Genomic DNA, 24789 nt, shown 5'->3' with positions numbered 1-24789 from the left:
ACCTGATACAAAGCTTTCGAGCAGCAGCTGGGATTTACACTTTCTATCGATATTTCCAATTCTGCTCCAAGATTAAGGACTGAGGGACCCAAGTAAATAATCTGGGACCCAGAGCACCATAAAGCGCCTTTTAATTAAAACAATTTAAGAAAAAAAGCCCCTTCGAGTAACCTCTCGAGAGCAGGAGCTCCAGTGCAGGCAGGGGGATGCTGGGCTGAGCCAGGGCACGGCGAGGGACACCATGGAGTAGGGAGCCCCTTCTACCAGCTTGGCTGAGAAGCTAAAACCAGCTAAAAACTGTGGCCAAAAAAGATTCCCCTGCAAATCAAAAACTTTTGCTGCCACGTGCCATGGCCCTGTGGAGAGACTGTGCCAAGGAATCCAAAAGCAAGGCAAAGGGGAACCTTCTGTCTCACCTGCAGTGGGAACAGACCGTGCTGTGATGGCTTCCAGTGTCTGCTGCTCTGGTGAGCGGCCAAGCATCCCCGCAGGCCCATGGGAAAGGTGCCCACAGAGGCACTGTGGGGTGTCAAGCTGACCCCCTCGCCCAGGCACAGGTTCTGCTGCCTGCCCAGGATGGCAGCAGGGGGAAAACCGGCCACCCTGGGCATCCCGGGAGCTCCCGCTCTGACACAGCCTTCCCACCACTGCTGCAGCTCAGCTAATCCGGCCTCTGCACAGCAACTCAACTGGCTCATCTGCTGGAGCAGCTGCTTTAGGCACGCTGAATTCCGTTTTTTTCTTATTTTTTTTTTTAGAAACTTTGCACCCAGTTCCGCTCGGCTGCACTCGGCGCAGCCAGCAGCATCCCAGCCTGGGCAGATGAGTGGCTTGTTGACATCTGGAACAGCTGAGGGGCATAAACACACTGAGTTATGGCTCTGTAATGTGCTTCCAGCAGGATTTTGCATCAAGAGGCATTTTTTCTTCATCACCATAAATTAAAGTTCTGGAAAGACGAAGCCGTGGTGAGCTCCTGCTGGCAGTGGCGGCTTCCACGCTGTCACACCGACCCACCACCACAGAGACAGGGGCTGTGCCAAAGCCTCATGCCCAACACATCCCTCAGGTCTTCCCTTAGCACGGCATCACACCGAGAGCACGGAGAGAAGGTTCCCCTGAGAAGGGACTTCGGCCTAAAACCTGGCTGGCAGTTCTGCTCAGCACAGTTTGTTAGCTATGAGTTGGTCTCCTGGGACATGCAGGGCTGTTTTCCTCAATTATGTCTGTTAAAGAAGACCCCTGCGAGGTGCCAGCCCCAAGTTCACACTGTTATGCACGTGGCTAAACACATCCTCAAGCTCACACATGACCTAAAACATTCCTCCTGCAGCAGCTCCTCTCCCTGCCTCCAGCACCTCCTCAGACCTCACACGCTCCAACGGTGTGACCCATCACCACGAGCTCTGCCTGCCAGCACCGCGGGCACAGCAGAGCCCAACTCCACCACCAGCAATTCCGACACTGCTCCCAGCAAACCCGTCTGAGCACAGGAACAGCCAGCACAGGAACAGCCTCTCCACATCCTGCCCCTCGCTATTTCACTGCTAATTAACAAAGTGTCAGGTCTATGGAGCAAGGAATAATTCCTCAAATTTGTGCCCAGGAGAGACTTGACCTTAACAACCAGAATCTGCTTTAAATGCTGTCTCCAATTCACCCAAGCTATTCCTGCCTCCTATCTCTGATTAAACCAGAAATCACAACTTTATTGCTGAAGAGGGAACAGCCGAGATGGCAGGAACTGACAAAATGCCACATTATTTGCTAATCCTAATATGTTATTCTTCCTCAAGATTTGCTTTTCTCAGCACCAATTCAATTACAGATGCTACAAATCCTTCTGACATTTAATTCCCTCTTGTCAGGGCGCAGTAAATGTATACATGCAGAGCTTTCCCATTAGGATGTTAATATATATTGGAGCAAGCTGGATCCTGGTCTCTCCAGCAAATCGTCAGGAATCTTCCTATTATGGTTTTGGTTTGGGTTTGCTTGTGGGTTTTTGTGGGTGGGGGTAGAAGGAGGGAGGGAAGGGCACAGAAGGGACAGACATCATGGCATGTTCTCACCAACATGCCCCCCTTGGAGCTACTCTGCAGCTACAGTGCACCTCAGCTGAACTGTTTTTGGGTCGATGCTTTGCTTGGCACCAAAGCACCTTAAAGGAAAACTGCAGTGGTAATGGTACAATCCACCTGCCAGAACTGAGCTCAAGCAGGAAAAAAAATCAATTTTTTCTTTTCAAGTGCTGTGCTGCCTTCCCTGAAGGGCTGGCAGGGCTGTGGCCCACATCAGGGGATGCCAGGGTTCTGTGGGATGCAGCACTGAGCAAAACCACTGCACAGCACAGGAGCACTGTGGGACCCCTTCTGGGGGTGGGCAGGAAGAGACTTAGGTAGCTTTAAATTAATTTTTGCTGATTATTTTAACCAACTGCTCATGTAATCAACAAAATAGTGATTATACCTCTGGAATGGGAACCCTGAAGTTTTCCTTTAAACAAAAAGTGCAGTTCAGCAAACAGCATGTAGACAGGAAAGAAAAGGATGTGGGGCTGGTTCCTACTCATCAACAAACTAAGGAACTAATTCCAAGGGCCAGGAGCAGCACAGAGCAGATGCTGAGCTGGGGATTGTCCACCTAAGTACTGACAACCAACATCTGTGATTCAAACCTGCAGGTTTTCAGCTATGAGGGCTTTGGGGGAGACCCTTTTAAAAAAATAAATGTATTTATGATCTCCAGTTTTCTAAAATTTCTGCCAATGTAATTGCTAAAACCAGCTTTCTGTGGGCTCTCAAGAAAAATACTGGTGATGGTAATGGCAACACCCTGACAGTCTGGGCCAGCACTTACACTGAGCTTTAGCAGAGGAAAGACTTTCCTGCTCCCAACTTCTCAATAAAAAGTTCCACTCAATTCCATTTTAACGAGGTTTTAAATATAGATGTATCTAAGGATATTCCACTCTGTCAGCAGCAGCTTCTCCAGACTAAAAGCAAGACTGGATTGGACCTGGCTGCCTGTATTTTAAATCTCATTTACACCCACACCAACAGCTTCAGACCTATTTGGGTCACACCACCTCGTATTTACCTTCAGCGCTCCCCACGCTCTCAGCAGTGGGTCCCGTGGGGCTTGAAGCAGCAGGTTTGGGCTCACCTTGGTGACAGGAACCCTCTGCACCCACGAGCATCCTGGAGCACCTGAAGGCAGCAGCTCCTTCCAGCAACTCCCACAGCTGGGGTGAGCTGGCACCGGCCCCCCTGAGCCGCTGGCACCGGTCCTGCCATTGCTGCTTCACACAGTGTCCCTCCCCGGGTGCCCCAGCACCCTCTCCAGCTGACTACATTCTCCTCCACTCTGTGCCAGAGGTGTGGAGCAAAAGCAGCACTGGGAGACACAGCCTGTCCTGCTGGGGTGTGGGAAAGCCCAGGTTTTATGCAGCCCCTGCTGCGTGGTGCTCCAGTCTCCTCTCCCACCTCCTCACCTCCCTCAGCCTTTGCATTCTGTAGCCCAATCCTCTGCAACATTTTGGGCTATCTCTGGACCACCCTGACCCTCCCCTATGCACATTGTTGCTGTAAAAGCAGAGAACAGAAGAAGATTTCTGTGGAAATGTAGTTTATACGTTAATTTTGGCATATTGGGATTTACTGCTGCACTCTCACAAAAATTTACCTTCTATTTCTGGGTGAAAATTAATGTCAAACTCCTGACATTGGACAGTGTGGGCTTAACTTGTGTGTGTGCACATGCTCAAGTTTATAGACAGTGAACCCACTGACAGCTCCTGAGCTTCCCAGAGGTGCAGGGGAAAGGAAACCTATGCCAATGGCTTTGAAGAATTCCTAACTTAGTCATCTCTTCTAACTCTGGTTATTACTTAGTTTATTAAATGATTATCACACCAACCTGACTGAAGCTCCCACAGGTCATCATGTGGATGCTAATGGCCCTAAGTCACTTGGGCACTTCTGAAAAACCTGGTTAGCCAACTATCCCTTTTTCCTCGAGGTAGGAAACGTGAGGATTGCACTGACATCTCCCCACTGCACTTGGGGTCAATTCTTTTGTGGAATGAAGTTTTTGAAATGATGAAGCAGCACTAAAGGTAGGGCTTGGAGGGGGTGCTGGTGGAAGAACAGGTTGTTGTTATTCCATGAACACTTAGCCACGATGTGGGAGGACAGAAATCACTGCCTGTGTGTGACAGGATGAGCAATAATGTTATTCTTTCCCACAGTGTGGCGTGGAGCGGACAACCCCTCCTCTAATTTACTGAGGGGCTATTAAAGAGCAGCGTTAACCTGCCTGTCGTATCTTAATTGAATTTGGTCTAATTTAAGCCAGAGAAATTTGAGTTCATCCTTCTTCAATCAATAAGCTCCCCCTTCAGCGACCCATTTCAGGATCGCTTCATGAAAAATAACGTGCCTTGTTTGAAGGGTTGTGCTCACCCTGGCAGTGCCCAGCGCTGCTCCCGGGGATCCTCTGCTGGGAAAGGGAGCCTTGCTCACAGTCAGCAGCAATGGATCCCCCAGCACCCCCTCTGCAAAGGTGCTGATCAGGTTTGGATCAGGTAATCCAGCCTGATGTGGAGGCTACGTGGGGCTGTCGTGACCGTTCCCTGTTTTACAGGAGGTACCAACGCTCTGGAGGAGAGCAGGAGCACTGACACACACACACACACACACATCTGTACCTGTGTGCCTGTGCAGGTACCACCCCCCCAACCACAGTCTGTACGTGTGTGCGTGTGCAGGTACACACACACACATTAATCTGTGTGCATGTGCAGGTACACACACACACATTAATCTGTGTGCATGTGCAGGTACACACACAGTCTGTACATGTGTGTGTGTGCAGGTACACACACACACATACATCCGTGTGCACATGCAGGTACACACACGCACACACTCTCTCTCTCTCTCTCTCTCTCGCTCTCAGTGGTTTGCCCTCACGGTTCAGTGCTGCAGGAATCCTGCCTGTCGGACTGCACTGGGCTGCAATAAGGAACTGGGGTGCGAGGCCAGCCCTCTCTGCACCCTGAGGGCTTGGGATGTGAGGAACAAGAGGAGGATTGCAAGAGGCACGGACACACAGAGCTCGGCCAGGAAGAGCAGGACGGCTCTGGACTCAGGCTACCTGGCTGGAAGGCAAGGGATGCATTACTTAATTGCACGGTCGGCAGAGCCTCCGTTGAAGCTGTTAGCGGGACAGGAGTACCTGGAAGGAACAGCACACTGAGCAAACACAGCAGCAGCTCTGTGCCCGCCACACCACGGTCTCCCGTGGGGTGGGCACACGCCCTGCATCCCACAGGACAGTCCCCAGGGCTCCCCCTGCCCACTCCCGCCGGAGCAGAGGGCGGCGTTCCCGATGGAAAGCTCAGCTCCAGCACTCACCTGGACCACCCGTCTGAGAGCACAAATGTGCTGACCTGGGGCCAAAAATGGGACCTGGTTTCAGTTTCCCAGCACTCTGAGCAGGGGTTACAGGATGGAGACTGCTCAGTTTGCAGCAGAGAACGACCCAGGGCTCTCTCTCTAGTGCCCCCCAATACCTGACGAGGTATGATCCTGGCCACACCTGACCAGGAATGATTGCCCTTTGGGCAGACAGGAGTGACCGAGAGCAACAAGCAAAATTCTGAAATTCTTAGGAAAAAAAAATTCAATCAGTAGCCAAACAGATGCTCCAAAATGGACGTTCAGCAGTGCACAAAGGGCACTCACTGTGGCAGTGGCTCTGTCTGTGCTGCATTCCTATAAGCTGGGGGAAATTTTGGCTTCCCTTCCAGATTCAGAACAAGGACAACACTGAGCTGTGTGCTCTGGGAAAGGTGTGAGCCCCTCTGGGCAGTGCAAGCACTCTGCAGCCTCAGCACAGGTTGCAGAGACTGGCACTGCTGGGAAGGGCAGGTTGCAGAGCAGACACCAATTTTGGGCAATTCCTTTGTGGAACTGTTTCCTGTTCTCTTCATTCACCAAATGGTGTATTTTTCCTTAAAAAATACAATTTTGAAAAGTAAAAAAGTTTATCAGAGCAAAACAATTATTCCCCATCCCCTCAGGGATGTTCAGGAGCCCTGCTGTGTCTTACCTACGGGATCTGGACTGGGCCCACAGCAATAATTGTTAGCATTGCTCAGGGTTAAAACACACCAGGAACAAATCCATCCTTTCTGACCTCTTGACCAAAGCACACTAGTAGTGGCTGACAGGATGGGATGCTCCTGATTTGACTGGGTGAAAGGGAAGCACCTATTTGACAGAATGAGGACTCAGGTGTTTGCTTTTTTTGGGGTTATTTTTTCCTCCATGCTGGAACCCCTGAAGGGAACAGCAATGAGCCACAACCCCCCTGGGCAGACTCCTCCCAGAGGGACAAAGGGCTGCTCCTGCCTTATGGCCGAGATTCTGCACCCTGTGTTGGAGTGGCCACATGCAGCCTCAGAGCCTGGCAGGTATGATGAGTCTGCAGGGATGCTTTGCAAGTGGGAGCAAAAAAATTGGGTGGATTTCTATAGGAAAGCATGAAGAACAGAGATTTCAGGTTTGTACCCCTGGTACAGGCCCTGTTCTGAATATACCAGATGCATCCACTGAAGATGCTGTTGTGCTTCAATCTGGATCACCACTGATTGGCAAGGACCAGCCATGGGGATGCTTTTATGCCCCTTCCAGTCCAGTGTGGATAAAAAAAAAAAAGGTTGAACCATTTACTTGGTTTTGCCTCGCTGATAAAACAATCACCTCTGGTTTACCCCCAGCCTGATGTTCGTACACCGAGGAATCTCTGAGCAGCCGAGGGTTAATGCCGGCCGCCCGTTTCTAGGGTGGTTTCACAGAATATGACAGAGTTGAGTGTTTTACAAGCAAAGATTCAACTCAACCGGTCTCCAAATCAGTGCTCAAAAAATCCCAGCTGGGAGGGAACCGCAATGGTTGGCCTCGGCGCCCTGCACCTCCCGCCCCGAGGGTGCCACACAGAAATGGGTGCCAAAACCAAAAAAAAGGAAGGAAAACCCCAACAGAAAGGAGAGCACATCCAAGCTGTGAGAGCGTGGGGAGAATGGCTGCGCCACAGCGACTGCACAATGCAACACGGCCAAGATGCAGAAATCAGAGTGGAACCAGTGTCTAGCGAAGGAGAGCAGCGGGTTACCTACGGACTAGCCCTTACCTGAGAGATCCCCATAGTCCAGCTCCTCGGCCGAATTGGGCAACTGAGTAAAGCCTTACAAGTAAAAACAAACTCGTTTTTCTCTGCGTTTCTCAAGCGACAAAAAACAACACACTTAAGAACTGAGGATGAATTTCTTGGGGGGAAAAAGAGAATGCATCAGTCACTCGCCACCGTCTGCTGGTGTGGGCAGAGCCGTCGTGTGACACGAGTGCAATCGTGGCCTTTATTACAGACAGAAACGCTCCTCGCTCTACACTGTTGGCACACGAGACATGGCATCGAGACCACTCACTCATAACAGCATGCAGAGCCCCCAAACTCTGGCTTGGGCAACTTCCCAATTTAGTCCAGGCCGATTTCGGTCCTGCCATACACAGAGCCATGGAAAACTTTCTTCCAATTTTGCACCCCATCCAATTGGTTTTGGTGGTGGTGACAAGCCCGGCCGTTTATCAGTGAGTGAAGATGAATATTGAGCCCCCTGTTTCATGGCCGCAGGGCACCTCTGCAGGCTGTGGGCTGTGTCCTCTGCCAAACCATCAGGCAAAACCAGCTTTTGTTCATTTGCCCAAATGTGATGGGTTTATGGGCAAAGCATCTGTGCTCCAAGCTCACAGAACAGTCAGGGAAGCATGCAGTCATGGCCACCACAGGCAGCCAGCGCTGTCTGTGAGGGTGTTAGTGCTGTTTGTTTGGGAGTTTGAGGAAGTGCCAGGGTCTGCAGGCAGAGCAGTCCCTTGGGTGGACATCTCAGCACTGGTCACAGGGCAAACCAGAGCCTGGAGACCACCCACACCTACTGAAAGGAGGGGTGGGGCAGCATTACCCTGTGGGCTCACTCTTGCTGCTGGCTGCTAAAGCAAATGCATAAGTGAAGAAAAAAAACTCCCATGAAGAGATCCCCCATCCCTGGGCCCTGGGGAGCCTGGAATTGTCAGCTCACAGACTGCTACCAGTGCTTGTGTGAAGCAGGAAAGCTGTGAGTGCAGTATGGTCAACGTGCAGACTGGCCCCACTGCTGAGCAGCAATACATATATATGTATTGCTCCTTAAAAATAAAACTAATTTTCAGTGACTGGTTTTTAAATACGTCACCTGGAATCTACATTAGAATTACCTTCTGAAGTGGGAAGCCATTTAGATTAATAGCAGGAAATTTGTTTGTGTGCCATTCTTGGGTTTCAGGGAGCCTTTTCCAGATTTTCAGGAGCCTTTTTTCTATGAACAATCTATAAATATGACAGTTGACTCACAGAAGCATGGGCCATGCAAAGCTGCACTCAGCAGAGGAGCCCTTCAACTTTTCTCTCTCCAAAATTGCTTCTGTAGAGCCTTCCCTTCCCTTTTAAAGGAACTACATTTTCTCACTAATGAAAAAGGGCAATGTTGCATTTTTTATGAAGCAAAAAAAAAAAAAAAAAAAAAGAAAAAACCTTTTCAAAAGAAAATGTGCAACAATTCCACAATTCAGTTTCTCTCTGCACCTGGGACACTCACAAATGCCACCGACTGGTGTTAAAACCTGTTGTGAGGCATTTAAATAGGTGGCAAATTACTTCTTGATTTTTCTCATTAAACTTTCATATCGGCTACTAAAGCCCCTCCTTTTCACTTCTGAGGGGATGAATTGAAAGTCTGCCACTACTCCTGCTAGATAAATAAAAGGGAACTTTTCACTAGGCTCCATTTCCCTGGAAATGATAAATCCTTGGTGGGTGCAGCTGGCACAGCGAGCGCGTCCTCAGCCTGACCGGGCACCCGCACGAGGACACTGGCACCCCGGCTCTATTTAGATTTCTATGGGCTCCCACACTACCTCTGTTTTTTAAGGAAAAGCCAATTTCTCTCCCGTCTCAGGCTCTAAATAAGCAATTAGGGATTCCGTTTCATGCGGCGCTCTGTGGTGCCGCGCAGACCCGCAGCGGGCGCAGACAGCGCTGTGATGTTTTATTCAACCGCCCCGAGGACGGGATCTGTAAAATATATTGAGGAACGTATTTACTATTAGCTGTACTTTTAAGTAGGGCATTTCCAAGAGGGAACAAGGCGGCTGGACGGGCAGAGCATAATGGCAATGCAGAAAGCTCCGAGGCTTTTCCCGTAGCACCTGTCAAGGTGTGCGAGCAGCCGGCACCGGGGCACGGCCAGGCTCAGGCTGCAGCCAAGCAAAACCCATTTTCAGTGACTGAGCTATCAAAAAACCCAAAAAGAGCGTAACACAGTAGTGTTACCTGTTCTTGTACCAAACCCTGTTAAGGCCACAATTAAAATCCCACATGGGCCTTTGGGTAAGAATTTCCAGCCTGTAAAATAATTTACCTGCTGCATTATGGGCAAGGTATTTTCTCGTCGCTCTTCATTCGCAACGGGGGTGTTTTCATTATTTTAACCTTCACTCCAGGCTTCCTGCTTTGCCAGCTTCAGAGAAGGTTTTTTTCACCCTACCTTTCCACGAGGATGAGCAAAAATTCTGCCTGTGCTGAGGCAGCAGCGCCTGGTTCCTGCCTTGGTGGGGAAGAGGGGAGCAGCTCTGAGCCCCCCATGGCTGGACAGACGGACAGGGCTGCAAGTGCAATACCCTGTGCCGGCAGCGCCTGCATCCTGGGAGATCACTCCGAGCTCTTAAAGCTCTCTGCTTACAACAGGACAAGGGGAAAATTTGGGAAAAAGTGGGCAAATGTTCAGTGTGTCCAAGGTCATGGCTGCTTGGAGACGTCCTGCTTGTGTAGGGGGCAAAACGTGAGCTGGGCGTCTCACCTGAGGGGCTCCACAAAGGGCAGCACCTCACGATGTCTGAACTCTCCCGCCCACCGAGGGACAACAGCGGCCAGGACATTAAAAACTGGCCTGTTTATTTTGGTGGGGAGAGGGGCAGGGGAGGAGAAGCAAAAGGGCATGGCAGAAAAAGCGCTTTCTCCCCCAGCTGAGAGGTGCAGATGCTCCCGGCTCCACCAAGCTCTGCCCATTTTCCAGCTCAAACAGTGGGACCTGTGATTTCAGCCTCGCTGGCACCCTGACCCCACAGGGGCACACTGAGAGGGAGGAGGGCTGAAGCTGGGAAACCCCGGCTTCGTGGGGTGCACAAGCCTTCCTGCCGGCCATGACCATGCTGTTATTGGAGCTCTGGCAATGAACAGTGCAGAGAAAGGAGAAAGTGCATCAGAAAATTCACAGTTAAGCTCTCATTTTTCAACAAAAGAGTTAACAATGTTCGTGCGTTAGGTCACTCATGCATCGCTGCCGTCAACTCCATTCCGGGAGGAAACGGGAATGGCAGGGCCTTGGCTACCACTGGGACATGCACACACATACAGGACTCCTTCCCCCCAGTCCTCTAGGATACACTCCAAAACTTTAAATGGCTCAAACCCCCTTTCCCCAATTGAAACATTGTGCTGGCTCCACACTGGCCTTACATTCTGTTTTCTTTGCTAGCAATCTCTTTTTTTTGGTTGGTTTTTGGTTTTGCCTTTTTTGTTTTGTTTTCTTTTTTTTTCTTCCCCCAATTCATTTAAAATTGTTTTTGGAGAAAATCCATTTGGCTGTATTCATGCCCATGCATTTCTAGTCATTCACAGACATGCTCACTCCCATTGGACATCGGAAAGAACAAATGGCCAACATACAGAAACACCTGGTATACTCCATACACACTCCAGCAACACAAGCTTGGAAAGAAATCCAGAGTCTTCACCGGAAAAGCACCCCACGAGGGCAAGCGTGGGAAAATTCAGGACAAACTGGCTGGTTTTAAGGCAGGAAAGTTTGTAGCAGCTCGTTTGACTGGGATGGGTTGTCATTTCAGCTGACCACCTCCTTAGCAGTGATCCCCCTCACAGAAAGGGGAGGTTCAGAGGTCATCCTCAAGTTAAAAACAGGCTTTTTATGGCTTCCCCAGGACAAGGAAAAAGGAGGTAAGGGCTCTGCCTCCCATGCCACCAGTGAGCCTGCCTGGCTTGTCCTCACCACAGAGACTAATGCACGGCTACACTGAGCCTTTCCTGATGCTGAGAGACCCAGAAAAGATGTCAGATCATACTGGCACTGGGGCTGCCTGATCCTTCCCAAATTTAGGGATCAATCACAAACCTCCCAATATTGGCTCTGGACATTTAACACACACAGGGAGGTCGTCACGCAGAGAAAACACACGTGTGCCTGAAAGCTTCCCATCTTTACCCTAAGTGGGAAAATGCATCCAAGTAGGTAAGTTACTTGAGACATGAAGGACAAACCCCCCCTCTCTTGACATGGGGCATCACTACTGAACCATTGCTTCACTCAGTCCACCTCTGCCCCCATCCAAGTGACACCTTGAGGGGAGCAGGCAGGAAAACTGGGTACACTGCACCATGGATTTATGTCAGTAAAAAAAACCCAGTTAATTTATCAGAGTTAAAAGAAACTAAAATAGCAAGGTCCAACATGGTTAGCTGCAATTAAAAATTGTCAGAGGTTTTGGTTCTTTAGCTGAAAAGTGAGCTCGTGCCAAAAAACGAGATGCTCAACTTCCAGCCTGCAGCGCGTACGTAGGCTCGCTGGGGAATGGAGGAAGCTCGGGAAGCTGTCAAGCTGTTAGCTAGACTGCCTCGAGCAGACGAGAAGGGTTACTTTGCTAGACTGCTATGCTGAGAGGAAAGTGTTGCTATTTGTTTTCCCCATCTCCTTCTGCAGTGTAATAACACAAACTTCACTGCCGACCTCCCAGGCGAGCGCTCCTCTGTGGAGCATCCCAGAACCCCCCAAGCTGCCCCACACCGGCAGACCCAGTGGAGGTCCTGTCTTAAAAACTAACTCAGAATGCAAGAAAAATGCTCAAAAATTTAAAATAAAAATAAAAAAAAAATTGAATTCCTATGTTGAAAAGCCGGATTTACCTCCCACGTGTGAAGTGATTCTCCCAGCCGATGGGTGGAGAATCACCTGGCACTGCTCAGACCTGGATTCACTTCCATGGGGCTTGGGGCCTGCCTGGCACAGGATGACCGGCTGCGAAGCTCACAGCAGAAATGACAAGAGCAGACAAGACTTTCCAGCCTTAAAACCCATGTTGCATTTATGAGATGAGTCCACCTGAAACACGGTTTTCCCTTGAAGACTCCAGCTCCCTTTTTGGCTCCCCCTTCCCAGGCTTGTCTTGCCACTCAGCAGCGCTGAGAAATAAGATAAACAGGAATGTGATACCAACCGTGAACTGCCGGTTCTGTCGTCGCCGTTGTGTCTACACACGGGAACAGAGGATTGGAGGAAGGGAAGAAACAGGAGGAACAGCATGCAAAAAAAGGGAAAATGGAAAAAATGGAACAGATAATATATGAGCAAGCTTTCAAAGAACATTGCGTGACAAGCAATAATAAAATGAAAGGCAAAAAGCATTTGAAGTGAGTTGCACTGTTTAGAAGACATGCCTCCAGTTCAAAAGCTATGAGCCTGAGGAAAACAGTAAATTTTTCTCTTTTTCCAGGATCTTGCCAGAACAATTACTGGTGGTTGCAAAGTCAGGGGAACAGGAGACAGGGGAGAACACCGACACCAACGCTTTAGTTGGCGGGGACAAAACAGAAGCTCCAGAGCAGGACGAGGAGCCGAGGCTCGACACGTCGCTGTTACTCACTCAAACACTGCCCGCACCAGAGGGCCTGTGGCTGGGGAATGGTCTGCTCCCCCCTCTCCTCCTCCTTCCCAGCCACCACCTGCATGATGCACCATTCTTCCAACAAAAAATGTTCTAGAACTGGCAATTGCAGACAAAGGTTACCAGTCCCCCTGCTGCAGCAGGTACCTGGTTAACAGCTTCAGCTAATTAAAATATCCTGAAGTTTTCTTGGCCATTAGTCTGAAGCTGACTCTATTCCATTCAGGCTAAATCCCACTGGGAATTTCTTGAGGGCTGCTGCCTTGCTGATGGAGAGATGCTTTGTCTCTTTGAGGTGTTTGCAACAGGCAGCTTTTAAGACTGACTCGAGTCTGCAGTCTTTTCCTGACAGTTATTTCCTCCACACCAATAGGTCTAAATTATATTTATCCATGTTACCAAAATTCACTGGCTTATTTAGCTGTTGGAGCTGGGGTCATTGGCTGGAGTGGGCTGGCTCCTCAGACCGTGTCACGGACGTCCCTGGAGCCAACAGCACAGGCCAGGCTTGGCACAACCTGCCCGGGTTCGGTGCAATGTTTGAGTGAGTAAAACCGTGTGAGTGAGCACAGAGAAGGCTCCACTGAGCACCCCTGCACAGCAGCCCAGAGCTTGGGTTTTGTAGCAACGACAGACAATTCACAGCGGCGTTTCCCCTCAGTGACATGCTGGCAGAGAACCCGGGGACGGGCTCCCTGCACGGGCAGAGGCAGCAGTGGAAAAAGGAGGAGGACCCGTTCCTTGGCAATTTAGCTGAGGACAGCTCAGGGCTGAATTTCTGAAGCAGCAGCAAAGACAGGAATCATACAAGGAATACACAATACTTACAGATACAAGGTCTACATGCTTTAATTATGGAAGCAAAACAAATAAACCCTGCACAGTTTAACAAACTGCACCAAGATTTGCATAAGAGATTATCAAGCCATCATTAGCCTGTTTTCACTGCCAGCAGAGACTGTTCTCATCTTGGCAACCAAATCTGAGGCACCCTCTAAGAGACTGGCCCTTGTTCTCCTGCAGGAGCTCTGGGGGCTGCAAGGGAACCCTTCCAAAGTCATGAGGAGACCAAGAGCAGGGCTTTGCTTTGGTTTTGGGCAGCAATCCCCAAATGATGCCTCCTTTTAACCAAGCAAATGGTGGAGGGGGAAATGGTGGTGGAGGTGGGGGGGAAGTTGTTGTTCAGAAGGGGTAAAACTGAGTATTAATTCCTGAGATGGCATCTATAAATAGTCTCAATTTACTGTCTTCCTGAAACAAAAAAAAGTTACATCAGCTTTTACATTAAATAGAGAATCTGCTGGAAGCCAACTTGTATTGACGTGCTGGAAGAGATATTAGTCAAGAAACAGTGCAAACTGGACAGTGCATCTCGCTTCCCTGTCCGGGGACAGAGACCAACAGGTTGCACAAAATAAAGTTCTCAAGCGGTTGTAAGTGCGAACAAATATCCAAGTCAAACAACATGTTGGCTGCAGCTGGAATGACAAAGTTATGATTAGCAAATGGTTTGGATGGTTGCAATAGGAAACACAGACCGGTTAAAGTTTAGAGTGAGCTTTCAGGGAGTCCTGTTCAATCCCAGAGTCTTCTTTGAGCAGAAGGACTGCACACACCAGTGTTCCGAAGGGGAATAATCTTGTATTAAAGAGAGGAACGCCCCAACACAGGCACACTACTGCAGTGGTGTGGCAAAGGAGAGGAAAACTGTCACTGGTGCTTTGGTACCAAACCAGTGCACTCCTGTACATCCATGTGTGTCCCAGCCCCACTGCTGTCCCTCCTCAGCCAGGAAGGAACACTCTGGCCCTACAGTGCTGCTGCACAGACAACCCCTAACTTTAAGTTGGACTGGCTAACTTTGAATGTGCTTTCCTGAATCCCAGGTATGAGCCATCAGCTTCTGCTTTGCTTTCAAGAACAGCCACTCTTCCATGCCAGAGCAGGCAGACAGCACCCCAGGGACCAGCCCTCTGCCCCATGTCCTATAACAAAAAACATCTGTTCTCCTCAAATACTGACCAACAAGAAGTCTTTCAGACATTCCTGACCTAACCAATGTTGAATAAAGCCAAGGAAAGGCTTTGCCATCACCAAAAAGCACAGTTCTAGTCCCTTGCCATCAGTGTGCAGAGCAGCCACACGATCATCCCAGGTTAATGTCTGTAATTTAATATGGAAACTCGGTGATGAAGAACGGGCTGGTTTACCAGGTGTGGCAAAGCCAGGACGTAGAAAGCACATAACTAAAGAGACTCAGCTCTACAGGAGACATTCTATCCTAAGAGCAAACCTTCTCTTCCTGACACCAATCAAGAAGAGAACAAAATGTGCTGTTTGGGGAGAAGCCACACAATGCCATGGCCTTCCAAAATCTCCGTGTACACAAGCTCCCCAGAGGCCTACTTTATAGCTACAGAGGGTACCCAAGGGAAGAACCACCGGCCCCTCCAAAGCTGCAAATTTCACTGTATTGGGATTTCTGTTTAGCACTGCCCACGATGAATGAAGACACCAACACACATCGTCCTGCGACACGACGGTGGAAGCTGCCAGCAAAGACAACTCGGACGACACCCACGCTCCAGGCACTCACCACCTCATCAGGCAGCTACACAAGCACACACACATACTTATAAAATCACTGTGTGGAGGCAATCTGGGCAATATTTCCCTCAGTTACAAGCTCCATCGCTGAGCCTCCTCATTTTCTCAAATGGATTCTCTCCAACTTCAAACTGTTTGCAGAGCGTGACAGACCGGGCCCTTTAAACCCGGCCATAATTAGTCCACAGCCTCAAACAGAAACAGCACGATGGAGGAATATTAAAAGCCCAGCAGCAAAATTAAATTCCCCCAGTTGAATGCTGGAGCTGCAGTGCTGCAGCCTTGCGGAGGCATTTGGTGCTGAGGAGCACACTGAGAATTACAGCAGCACATCCACAAAATAACAGCAAAAACACGCTGCTGCCTTTTAAATTTAAAAAGGCTTTAGCAAGTGTAGATATCTACTCAATATATTGCTTTTTAAATTGCTTTCTGAACTGAAACCAAAAGCCAATCTGATCCCTGACGCGTGGAACTCTTATTCTTCCCGATTTTCCAGACTACTTCACACGTGCTGACCAGGGTGAGTTTGAATTCCTGCACGTTGCTGTCTTCGCAGCAGCCTGAGGGACCAGCCTGCAGTGCTGCAAATGGGATTCCTGCTTTAGTTCAGGTCCCCGGGGAGAGTGAAAAGCCCTACAAACCCCTTCCTGGAGTTCCCATGGAACTCCTGCGGGACACCAGCAGAGACATCACATCCCACACCACGTCCACCCTCTCCCTCACCACGTGCTCCTCAGAAGGACGGACGGGGACAACCTTTGCATTCCAAAGCCCCCCCAGCTCGGGGCTGCAACGTGCCCTGGAGACAGCTTGATTTGCAGAGCAGATGTTCCACAGAACTCATCACGATCTGCACGGACGGTGTGTGATCACAACAAAAGCAGTCTGAAATGAGCGCTGTGGCTCCGGCCATGCTTCTGCATGTTTCTCCATACAGATTTGGCTAGATTTTGGTTTGATTTCAATCCCAGGCTTGCACAAGCCTCAGTCTCACGCTTGTGCCAAGCAAGATGATGGTTTGGGCACTGCTTATGCTGTGTCACTGCGGGTAAGGCCAGGTATGACAGTACCTGTCTACTACTAGCTGGATGTGGGCCCCAAAAGACTGAATTTTATTTCCTTTTATTTCCTGTCCCAGACCTGTCAGCTCTGCCTTTAGCCCCTTTAATGCAGGCACATTCTGGATGAAAATGTCAGAAGAGCAGAGAATCATCTTTAAATGAACTTGACATTTTACCAGGGACAGGCAGAAGCTTCAACGTAAAGTGAAAGTTAAATAATAAATAATTTGGGGGAACAAATCCCTGGGCTGCGTCCCTGCACGGTGGTATCAAGCACCTGAACATGTCACAACCCGACAGCAGACCAGGAAAGCTGACAGCAAACTGGGAGCCCTGGCAGCTCCTGCCCATGTGCTCATCTCCCTGTTTGCAGGGTGGGCACTGCAGACCCCTGGAAAGGTGGGAGGCTATGGAAGAGCCCAGACCACCAGGCTGAAGCTGACCACCATCATCCATCTCTGATCTGACTGGGGAGCAAATGTGTTTCTCTTTTACAATTAAATTCCATGTCCCCACCTGCAGCACTCTCACAAGGACCAAGCTTAAGAGCTGATATCCCAACTCAGCATCAATTCCCAGCTCGCTGGCTCCTGCACACCTCCAAACCAAACAGAGCTTGCTGCTGCTTGTACAAATGCTCAGCCTCAGGAAGGAACTCAGAGTGCTTACACAGCACAGGCTTGGTGCTTTCCAGATGTGTTCACTGGAGAGACTGGAGCATCTCCGGGAATTCTCAAGCTAAAACCACTGCCCACAATGTTACGGCCCCCTGAAAGACATAAACACACACTACTCCAAGGGATCAGTGGGGTTTAAGATACACTCTAACCTGACATTCCAGGAAGGACACTGGGAGCCCCCAGCTTGTTGCTAACGCTGCTGCAAAGGATGGAGAGCAGGGGCTCTGCAGGGTCAGCAGCACCCACTGCACGGCTGGAAACACTGGCAACCTGCACACGTGTCACACCCCCAGATCTCCACCAAAAGTGCTGCCAAGACACCTGTGTGATCCACCTGCGGAGAAAGCACGGGAAATGCAAATCTGCACCTGCAAATGGTGCCCTGGATCCCTGGAGGTGGATGTGCCAGGTGGGCCAGGAGGCAGCGAGGGGGCTGGGAAAGGCAAATGCTCCGTGCTGTGCTCCGAGATGAGGACTGGGCTGTGATTAAGGACCTTTATCTCCCAGGAAACAACAGCTGTCCAAGCCCAGCATTTCAAGGAGCGACTCCAGGGTAATTCAAATGATGCCGTTTGCTCTGCTGTATCGTATTGTACATCTTAATGAAGAAAGCCACAAGGACAATTTGAACTGATAAAAAAGGGCTCAGCAGTGATAACGGCTGAAACACCAAAGGATGGCCGGAATATCAATGGCACTGGAGGATACATGGAAAAGATCAAGCTGTCATGCAGAAAATCTTTTCAAGCACCTACACTGAAGTGACAGAGGGAAAGCTCTAAAGGTCGCAGTGTTTGGAAACTTCACCACTGCTCAGCTTGTCCTTCGCTGAAGAAAGCATCAGGTCAGCTTTCCAAGAGCTCCCCCAGAACCTCCCTGCACCAATAAATCAAAAGGACAACTTCCAAGGGCAGAATTTTCTATGGGCACTTGCTAGAAACTGCTTCAGTGCAGTCTCTCCCTGTTTTACTAAATTAAAGCAAGACTGCTGCTTTTCAGAACTACTACATGGCTTCAGGGGACATGAACTGGGTCAGGATTTTACTAGAACTAGGGGGGAATAAGGTAAAATAAAATAGATTTCATGCCCCCCTTATCCTAAGGATCAGATTCCACCAGGCTGGCCCCATATGCCTGGATTGCCAGTGGTTCAGGGAACATCCTGTTGGCTCCCACTGCTCCTCTGTCACACAGGAAGAACAGCGCAGTGTTTGGGTGAGGATGGGAATTAAGGTATCAGCTGTCTCCTGAGGCTTTAAAAAGTGTTCTGACACTACTCTGCTATGTAATTCTAGAGATTATGTTAATTTGACCTCATTTTTTCCAGCTACAAAGTCTCTTAACTACTGAAGGGCAGAAGTCAGTGCCACTCCGCTCTGCCTGGGTGCTGGCTGGAGAAGACACACATACACATCTCTGCATGATGGAGGGAGGTGAAGTGTTGGCTGCTCTGTGTGGGAAAAGCATACTGAACTCACAGGTAGAGGATGGGAAGACACACATCAAGAAGATTCAGTGACAGGGAAGAAAAAAAAAACTTCTCTTATCAGCATTAATCTTCTTCCGGCATATCGCAAGCAGGAACTGCTGGAATCAGGGAGCAATATCACATTTTCATTACATTTCCAGCCTCCTCAGCAGTTCAGAGCCAACATAGAAAGGCATCAAGGAGGCGATGGAGACACACTGGGTTCTGCCAACAGAGTCTGAGATCCTCCACCACTGCAAACAAAGGGGAGAGAATGACGTCGGACAGCCCCGCGCTCCTGACCCCGGGGGACCTCTGTCAGGCTGATGACACAGCCACTTCCAACTGCAAGAACCGCCACCACCCTCCCCTTCTCATTTGCAATAAGAAAGACCTGGAAAACTACCGCAGAGGAGAGCCCTACTGAACATCCACAGACCAGCTGCAGCACTTGCAGCACGAGAGCAAATCACCAAACCACTATTCGTTGTGAAAACCAACCGTGACTTGGAAGCCTGACACAGCAGGTGAGGGCAGGTGAGGACAGCGTGGGCTTGGGAAGGCAGTGCTGGAACAATCCCTAAAACCACAGGCTGATAACAACCCAGTTCCCAGGAAAAGGACAGTCGTTAACTTTTGCAGGCACAGAGATTAACTTAAGGGGTTATCCAAGCATCAAGACACACCGTTCCTTTTAGCCTTCCAAAATTCACTGAAAGCACGAGCAATTACCGTCAGACCAAAGAAACTTGTGTACACATCCACGAGCAGCGTGTGGAGACACACGGGCCGAGCTTCTCTGCAAAGGGCTCTTAGGGAGGCTCTGAGAAAGCTCCAACCTCCTCTGAAACGAAAGCTGGTTAAAGTCTAGAAATTAAAACCACGGAAAACAGGAGGGTGGTTCACGGCAGAGCGTCCCAAGCATCCAAAGTGGGGTGCCTGGAGCTGGGTAAGCACCTGCAGGGAGGAAGCAGAGCGTGGCGAGGTCTGGCAGAGCGATGGTTGATGCCGGCGCGTGTTAAGGCACGTTGGGAGAGAGGCTTCGCCTGCGGGGCCCGCCTTGGGTGCAAAAAACCTCGAAAGGAAAGAAGCCACGGAACGCCCCGGGCAGGACGGTGAGAGTCAGCTGAGCGGTGTCATAAAAGCAAATAAAACGTGAAGGCATTTACACAGGGGATGGTTTACAGCAACAGTAAACGTTGTGCCATTAGCTATTCAATGGTCCATCCTCACCTGCCGTTTGTCACCTCTGCCTCAAAAAAAAAAACCCAAACCAAAACAACCCACAAGAAGCAGCAAGAAAAAGCAAAAGCAGCGGTTGGAATAGGAAAGGTCAGAGAAATGACAATGTGAATGGTTACAAATAAATCAGAAAGGTTTTCCTGATGAGTGAGGAGTCGGGTCTGGTGAGGAGGTATGAGGATGTGTCAGAGAGAGGTGTCATGATCTTGCTGGTTGTTTTTATTCATCTTTTCTCGCAAGACAGGGAAAAATCTCACAAGCTGAAAGGCAGCTCCTCAAAAAGGGGCCAATGGACGGCGCTCACTCAATAAAAACAACTGGTGGAATTCCCTTTTCTGGGAGAGTGAGGGAGAGGCTTATCACAGAGAGAGACCAACACCCTGGCATGAGAAAAAACATCTCGAGTCACATCAGGCGAATTAAACTGCTGAAGATCAAACTTTCTGCTATAAATTGCTCAGAAATTGATACTGATGGGGTGGAGGCTGAAACGACTGCCCATGTTAAGTGAGCTCTAAGGCTGTTTGCATCCTGCATGTGAAGTACCCACTGAATTAATACTGGTAACTGAATTAATTGCTCTTCCTGCCATGACAATTCCCGCATTTCAGAAACACCCACGGCAAGGACCGTCCAACACGTGGAGCTGCCAGACCAGGGCCTGTGCCATGGGCGTGTTTGAGGGGGAAAAAATACTGCAATGGTTTGTTGTTTTTCCCCAGGCTTCATGCTCTGCTTATATACATAAAAGACAATAAACATTCAGGACATTTCCAATGGTTATGAAGGTACCGTACCTGTGATGGTGGTAGGGATGGTGGTGGTAGTGGTGGTGGTTGTTGTGGGAGGAGGGATAGTTGTGGGGGGATCTGGATAAAATATAAAAAGGAAAATAATAAAAAAGCAAATTAAGAAAAAAAACAAGCAGAACACAACAGTGGTCAATCGTGATCAGAGGAAAACAAGGACGCTAAGAAGCAGGGCAGGGGTTGGGGGCCTTTCCTTGGCTAAATCCCAGGGGGAGAGCCCGGCAGCTGCAGGGGACAGGGGGGTCAGATTCTCCACCTGCAGGGACAGTGGGGGCAGATTCTCCACACCGCTGTGCTTGGGAGCTGCGCCCACGCCTGCTCCGGCTGGAGAACCTGGCCCCAACCTCTCCCCCTTTCTGCCTTCTACAGTGCTAAAAAAAATAAATAAAACCCAGCATAAATTAGTCAATGAGAGAGAGAAATGGAATGGGAGAGGCATAAGGAAAATAAACTGCACGCTTTCCACAACAAAAAGAACAGTTTGCACATACAAGGAGAGACACGGTGGTGCTTTGGTGGTTGTCTACGGATACATTTGCAAATTCAGGTGGGAGGGTTGTGTGAGGGGCCCTGCTGTGCTTCACAGTCTAAACATTAACAGCACATGAACAGATCTCACTGTCTTCCCAGGGCCGTGAACCCCACTGCTCTTCCTCTATGAACACACGGCAGCAGGATGTTAAAAACTACTTCAAAGATGGGAATGAATGCAGAGAAATGACAACATCATCACTGAATATCTATGTCCAGGTATGAGGAATTCCACCAAGGTCTTTTAATTAAAAAAAAGTCAATATTTTTCTGACAATATCAGTTGCACACTCTTGTTTTTGCTACTAGGGCATCGTTAATGAGATGTTTCTCTCTGTGACCATTTCTCAGACGGACCAGACCTGTTGAGATTCAAACCCTGCTGCTCTTTGTGGTATTGATGTTACATACAGGGGCACATCCTCATCAAAACTATCGGGCAGGAGAAGGTAGATGTGAGAAGATGTAAAAGAAAAAATATGTATCAATGCCTAGATGATCAAACTGAATGTGCTAAGTAGTCAGGAAGACTTTGAACTATGGATTCATTCGGCAATAATAGAGCATGAAACCTTTCATGGGCTTTTGATTTTAGGTTTCCTCCGTAGCACGTCAACTATTCCTCACTAATACATCTGCTACTCTTTTATCTCCGAGTGAGCTCTCTCAGATCCCCTAATTAAGATATCTGAACTTTAATTATATGCTACTTCTTTATTATATTTCACCCAGCTTCCCGAAAGTTAAGGAACGTCACCTCAGAGCTCGCTATGTTATGAGCTGTCACTGTCCTTCCCTGCATCCCAAGGACCCCAGCCCCTGTGCTTATGGCAGGGCGCTTCTCACTTGCTCCTGATCCATACAGCAACTCAGGAGTGGTGGGGACCCTCACAGCTAAGGCACAATGGGAAGAGCCCCTGGACACACACCCACCGGCACGGGACAGGCTGTGCCGCGGGCTCTTCCTCCATAAAAGCAAAATAACAAGCTGGTGTGCTAATGGTGCTGAAAGTTTCTATCAAATGTGTCTGCCCACAGGGAGAAAAGCATGAATTTTAGACATAAACACGCCTTCAGCATGTGTGATGTGTTTAGACATCCCCACCCCACGCGGGCAGCTGCGAAGGCGTTGGGCACAGCTCAGCAGTGGCTGCTGGAAGCCGCTTGCATTTCAAATCACTGACCTGCAGAGGTGTCCCTTTGGAATAGGACTACCTGAACCCTGACCCTCCTGGAGCTGTGCCAGACCCTGTTCTGTGACACCCTGGGTGTGGAGTGTCTGTAACTCCACAGTTCCACACTAAGGTGACCTGGGGAGCTCTGCATGGATGAGTGGCCAGAGCTGGCCCTGGTGAGGCACATCCTCCCCCTGACACTCACACAGCACCCACAGAGACGTGGCTGCACAGACACAGAGCCCAGTGCTTCTGTGGAATTTGCTGCTGGAGGTGGGGAAGGGAGTCAAGGGCTGGAGGCATAGGTGCTCCATCACTGGGAGGGGTGAGATCAGCACGCTGAACCTCCCCTCAGCAGCAGCTCGAGCTGGGCTCTGTGCCAGGAGGCTTCAGCTGATGACCACAGCCCAACCACTCCCTCCCCCACTTCAGATTTCTTCCTTTTAAATTAAGGGTTAAAAGGATTCCTTATGCTGTCCAAAGTGCCAGATCCTACCGGGATGCTCCCAAACATGCAGGAACCGGAGGTGATGGAGAGCTAAACCCTTCTCTGCCCACGAGCAGCCCTCTCCTATGCAGCCAACACGTCTGCCAGAAGCCTGAGCTACAGCCCATAGGTCTCCATCCCCTGGGAACTTGCATCTCCTTCAAAGTAATGCTGTCTTGGGTCTCCTCCCGTGGATTTAATCCCAAGAGGGAGCAGCCCTGAGGAAGTTCTGTGCTGTGTATTCTTGACCTCATCCAAAGTGCAGAGTAATTACCACATGCAAGAGTTACCACAAGCTCTAAACTCCAGGTGAGTAACCTGGGGAGGTTCATCCAGCCCTCCCTTGGCCTAGGACGGGTATGTAGAACCACATAAGGAGGGAAACCTCCTGCCCCACAGCTGCTTTATGGCTGCAGCTTTTGTGGCTTTCATCTCACGGGGGACTGCCTGTGCCCTATTCCAACTGCTTTCCTCTCTACAACACTGCTTGTTTCTTTAAACACTGATGTAAACAAGGGGTTTTTTATATATTGTGAGCATGCAAATTATCAATCATAAATGCATATCTGACTTAATTTTGTAAATTGGAGTCCTGTGGAGTGAGAGACACCAGAAAAACCACCCGTATGATGGGGCATGTGAGTTTTATGTCAGCTGAAAGCTGTCACTTTGGTATTATCTCAAGTCTTTGGGCAAGTTTTTAAGACTGGGCTTAAAACTGGCATTTGGAGAGGTGTGGGAGGTTCTCTACTGTTTGACTTGATCAGAGCAACTACTAGAGAGCCTGGTCTGCAGAGCTTCAGGTGGCTGCTGCTTAGAACAAACTTCAAAGTTACTGTCCCATCTGAGTGGAACTGTAGCATTGTTCAGGTTGGAAAAGACCTTTAAGATCATGAAGTCCAACACCCACCACGAGCTCAGCCCAGCCACACACAACCACTCTTAACAGAGAAAGTTTAAATATGTAGCCTAGGGAACAGCTCATCATTAAAGTAGGGAATTGCTCTGCGAGTGCCTCCTGAATCTCCATTCCATGCAGTGCCTCGTGGCAGGAGCACGAGGTTTACAGCAATGCCAAAGTAACGCAGAGGAACCGAAGAATTAAAGCAGGTACTTAATAGCACTTTAAAAGATGCTGAGGCATGTTTTAGTGGCTGCCCAGCTGCACAGACAGGCTTAAGGCACCTCATTCTTCCAGTTTATTTACTGGTTTGTAATTGTCTGGGAACGCTGGCTGATTCCTTGGTAATTTAAATTGCTAATGGAAGGCTCAGAACCCTCTGGACCATTGCTCAAGCCACTGGAAGCATTACCAAAAGGACAAGGAATTATTGGAGAAGTCCTAGAACTGCACAGCTCTTGCCATGCCCCTGCTCTGGCTTTTCCTTCTCCCTGACAGCAGAGGTGTGCCAGGGTCAGCCCCGAGGGCGGCTCCAGAGGAGGGAGGTCCCGGAGCCGGGACAGGCTCTGAGCCCCCACAGCACCCCCGGGGGTTCCCAGCCCTGCCCCAGCCCGGCACAGCGTCGGGGCGTCAGGAGCTGCCTGCAAACCTGGCACCAAGCAAACGTTAAGTTCTGTCACAGCTTTCCGAGCAGGGCATGTTGCAATCACGTGTAAACGAGTCTAGAAGAACGGTGGTTTTTCTCACGTACCGTATACAAACAGCATGTAATCCGCATGTGATTTCCCCACCGCGTTGGAAGCCTCACAGCGGTATGTACCATTATCTGTTTTGTTTAGGTTACTAATGAGAAGGTTTGAACCAGACACTACAACGTGTTGAGGCATCTCATCATCTACTCTTAACCACCTCATGTCCGTAGGCCTACAGAGGAGGGAGAAAAAGAAACAGTCACATTACTATTTTCCTATGGTCAAGATGGCATCTTC

At 49.5% G+C, this 24789-nt stretch overlaps 1 protein-coding gene across 2 annotated transcripts in view; it reads right to left on the bottom strand.

Annotated features, from left to right (window-relative positions):
* Positions 1 to 24789, bottom strand: part of CADM1 (cell adhesion molecule 1) — a 137912-nt gene that overhangs the window by 3880 nt on the left and 109243 nt on the right. For both annotated transcript variants that reach the window (XM_051812349.1, XM_051812350.1), the window contains exons 7-11: positions 24552 to 24724; positions 20695 to 20766; positions 12390 to 12422; positions 7198 to 7251; positions 5158 to 5238 (exon numbers count right to left, since the gene is read on the bottom strand). In XM_051812349.1, coding sequence (XP_051668309.1) covers positions 5158 to 5238; positions 7198 to 7251; positions 12390 to 12422; positions 20695 to 20766; positions 24552 to 24724 — 413 coding nt within the window. The remainder of the gene's footprint in view (positions 1 to 5157; positions 5239 to 7197; positions 7252 to 12389; positions 12423 to 20694; positions 20767 to 24551; positions 24725 to 24789) is intronic.

The sequence above is a fragment of the Manacus candei genome, unplaced genomic scaffold (genome assembly GCF_025592945.1).
Source record: "Manacus candei isolate 608988 ecotype Guabito, Panama unplaced genomic scaffold, ASM2559294v1 h1tg000086l, whole genome shotgun sequence".
Lineage (NCBI taxonomy): Eukaryota > Metazoa > Chordata > Aves > Passeriformes > Pipridae > Manacus > Manacus candei.
This window is presented reverse-complemented; position numbering and strand designations above follow the sequence as displayed.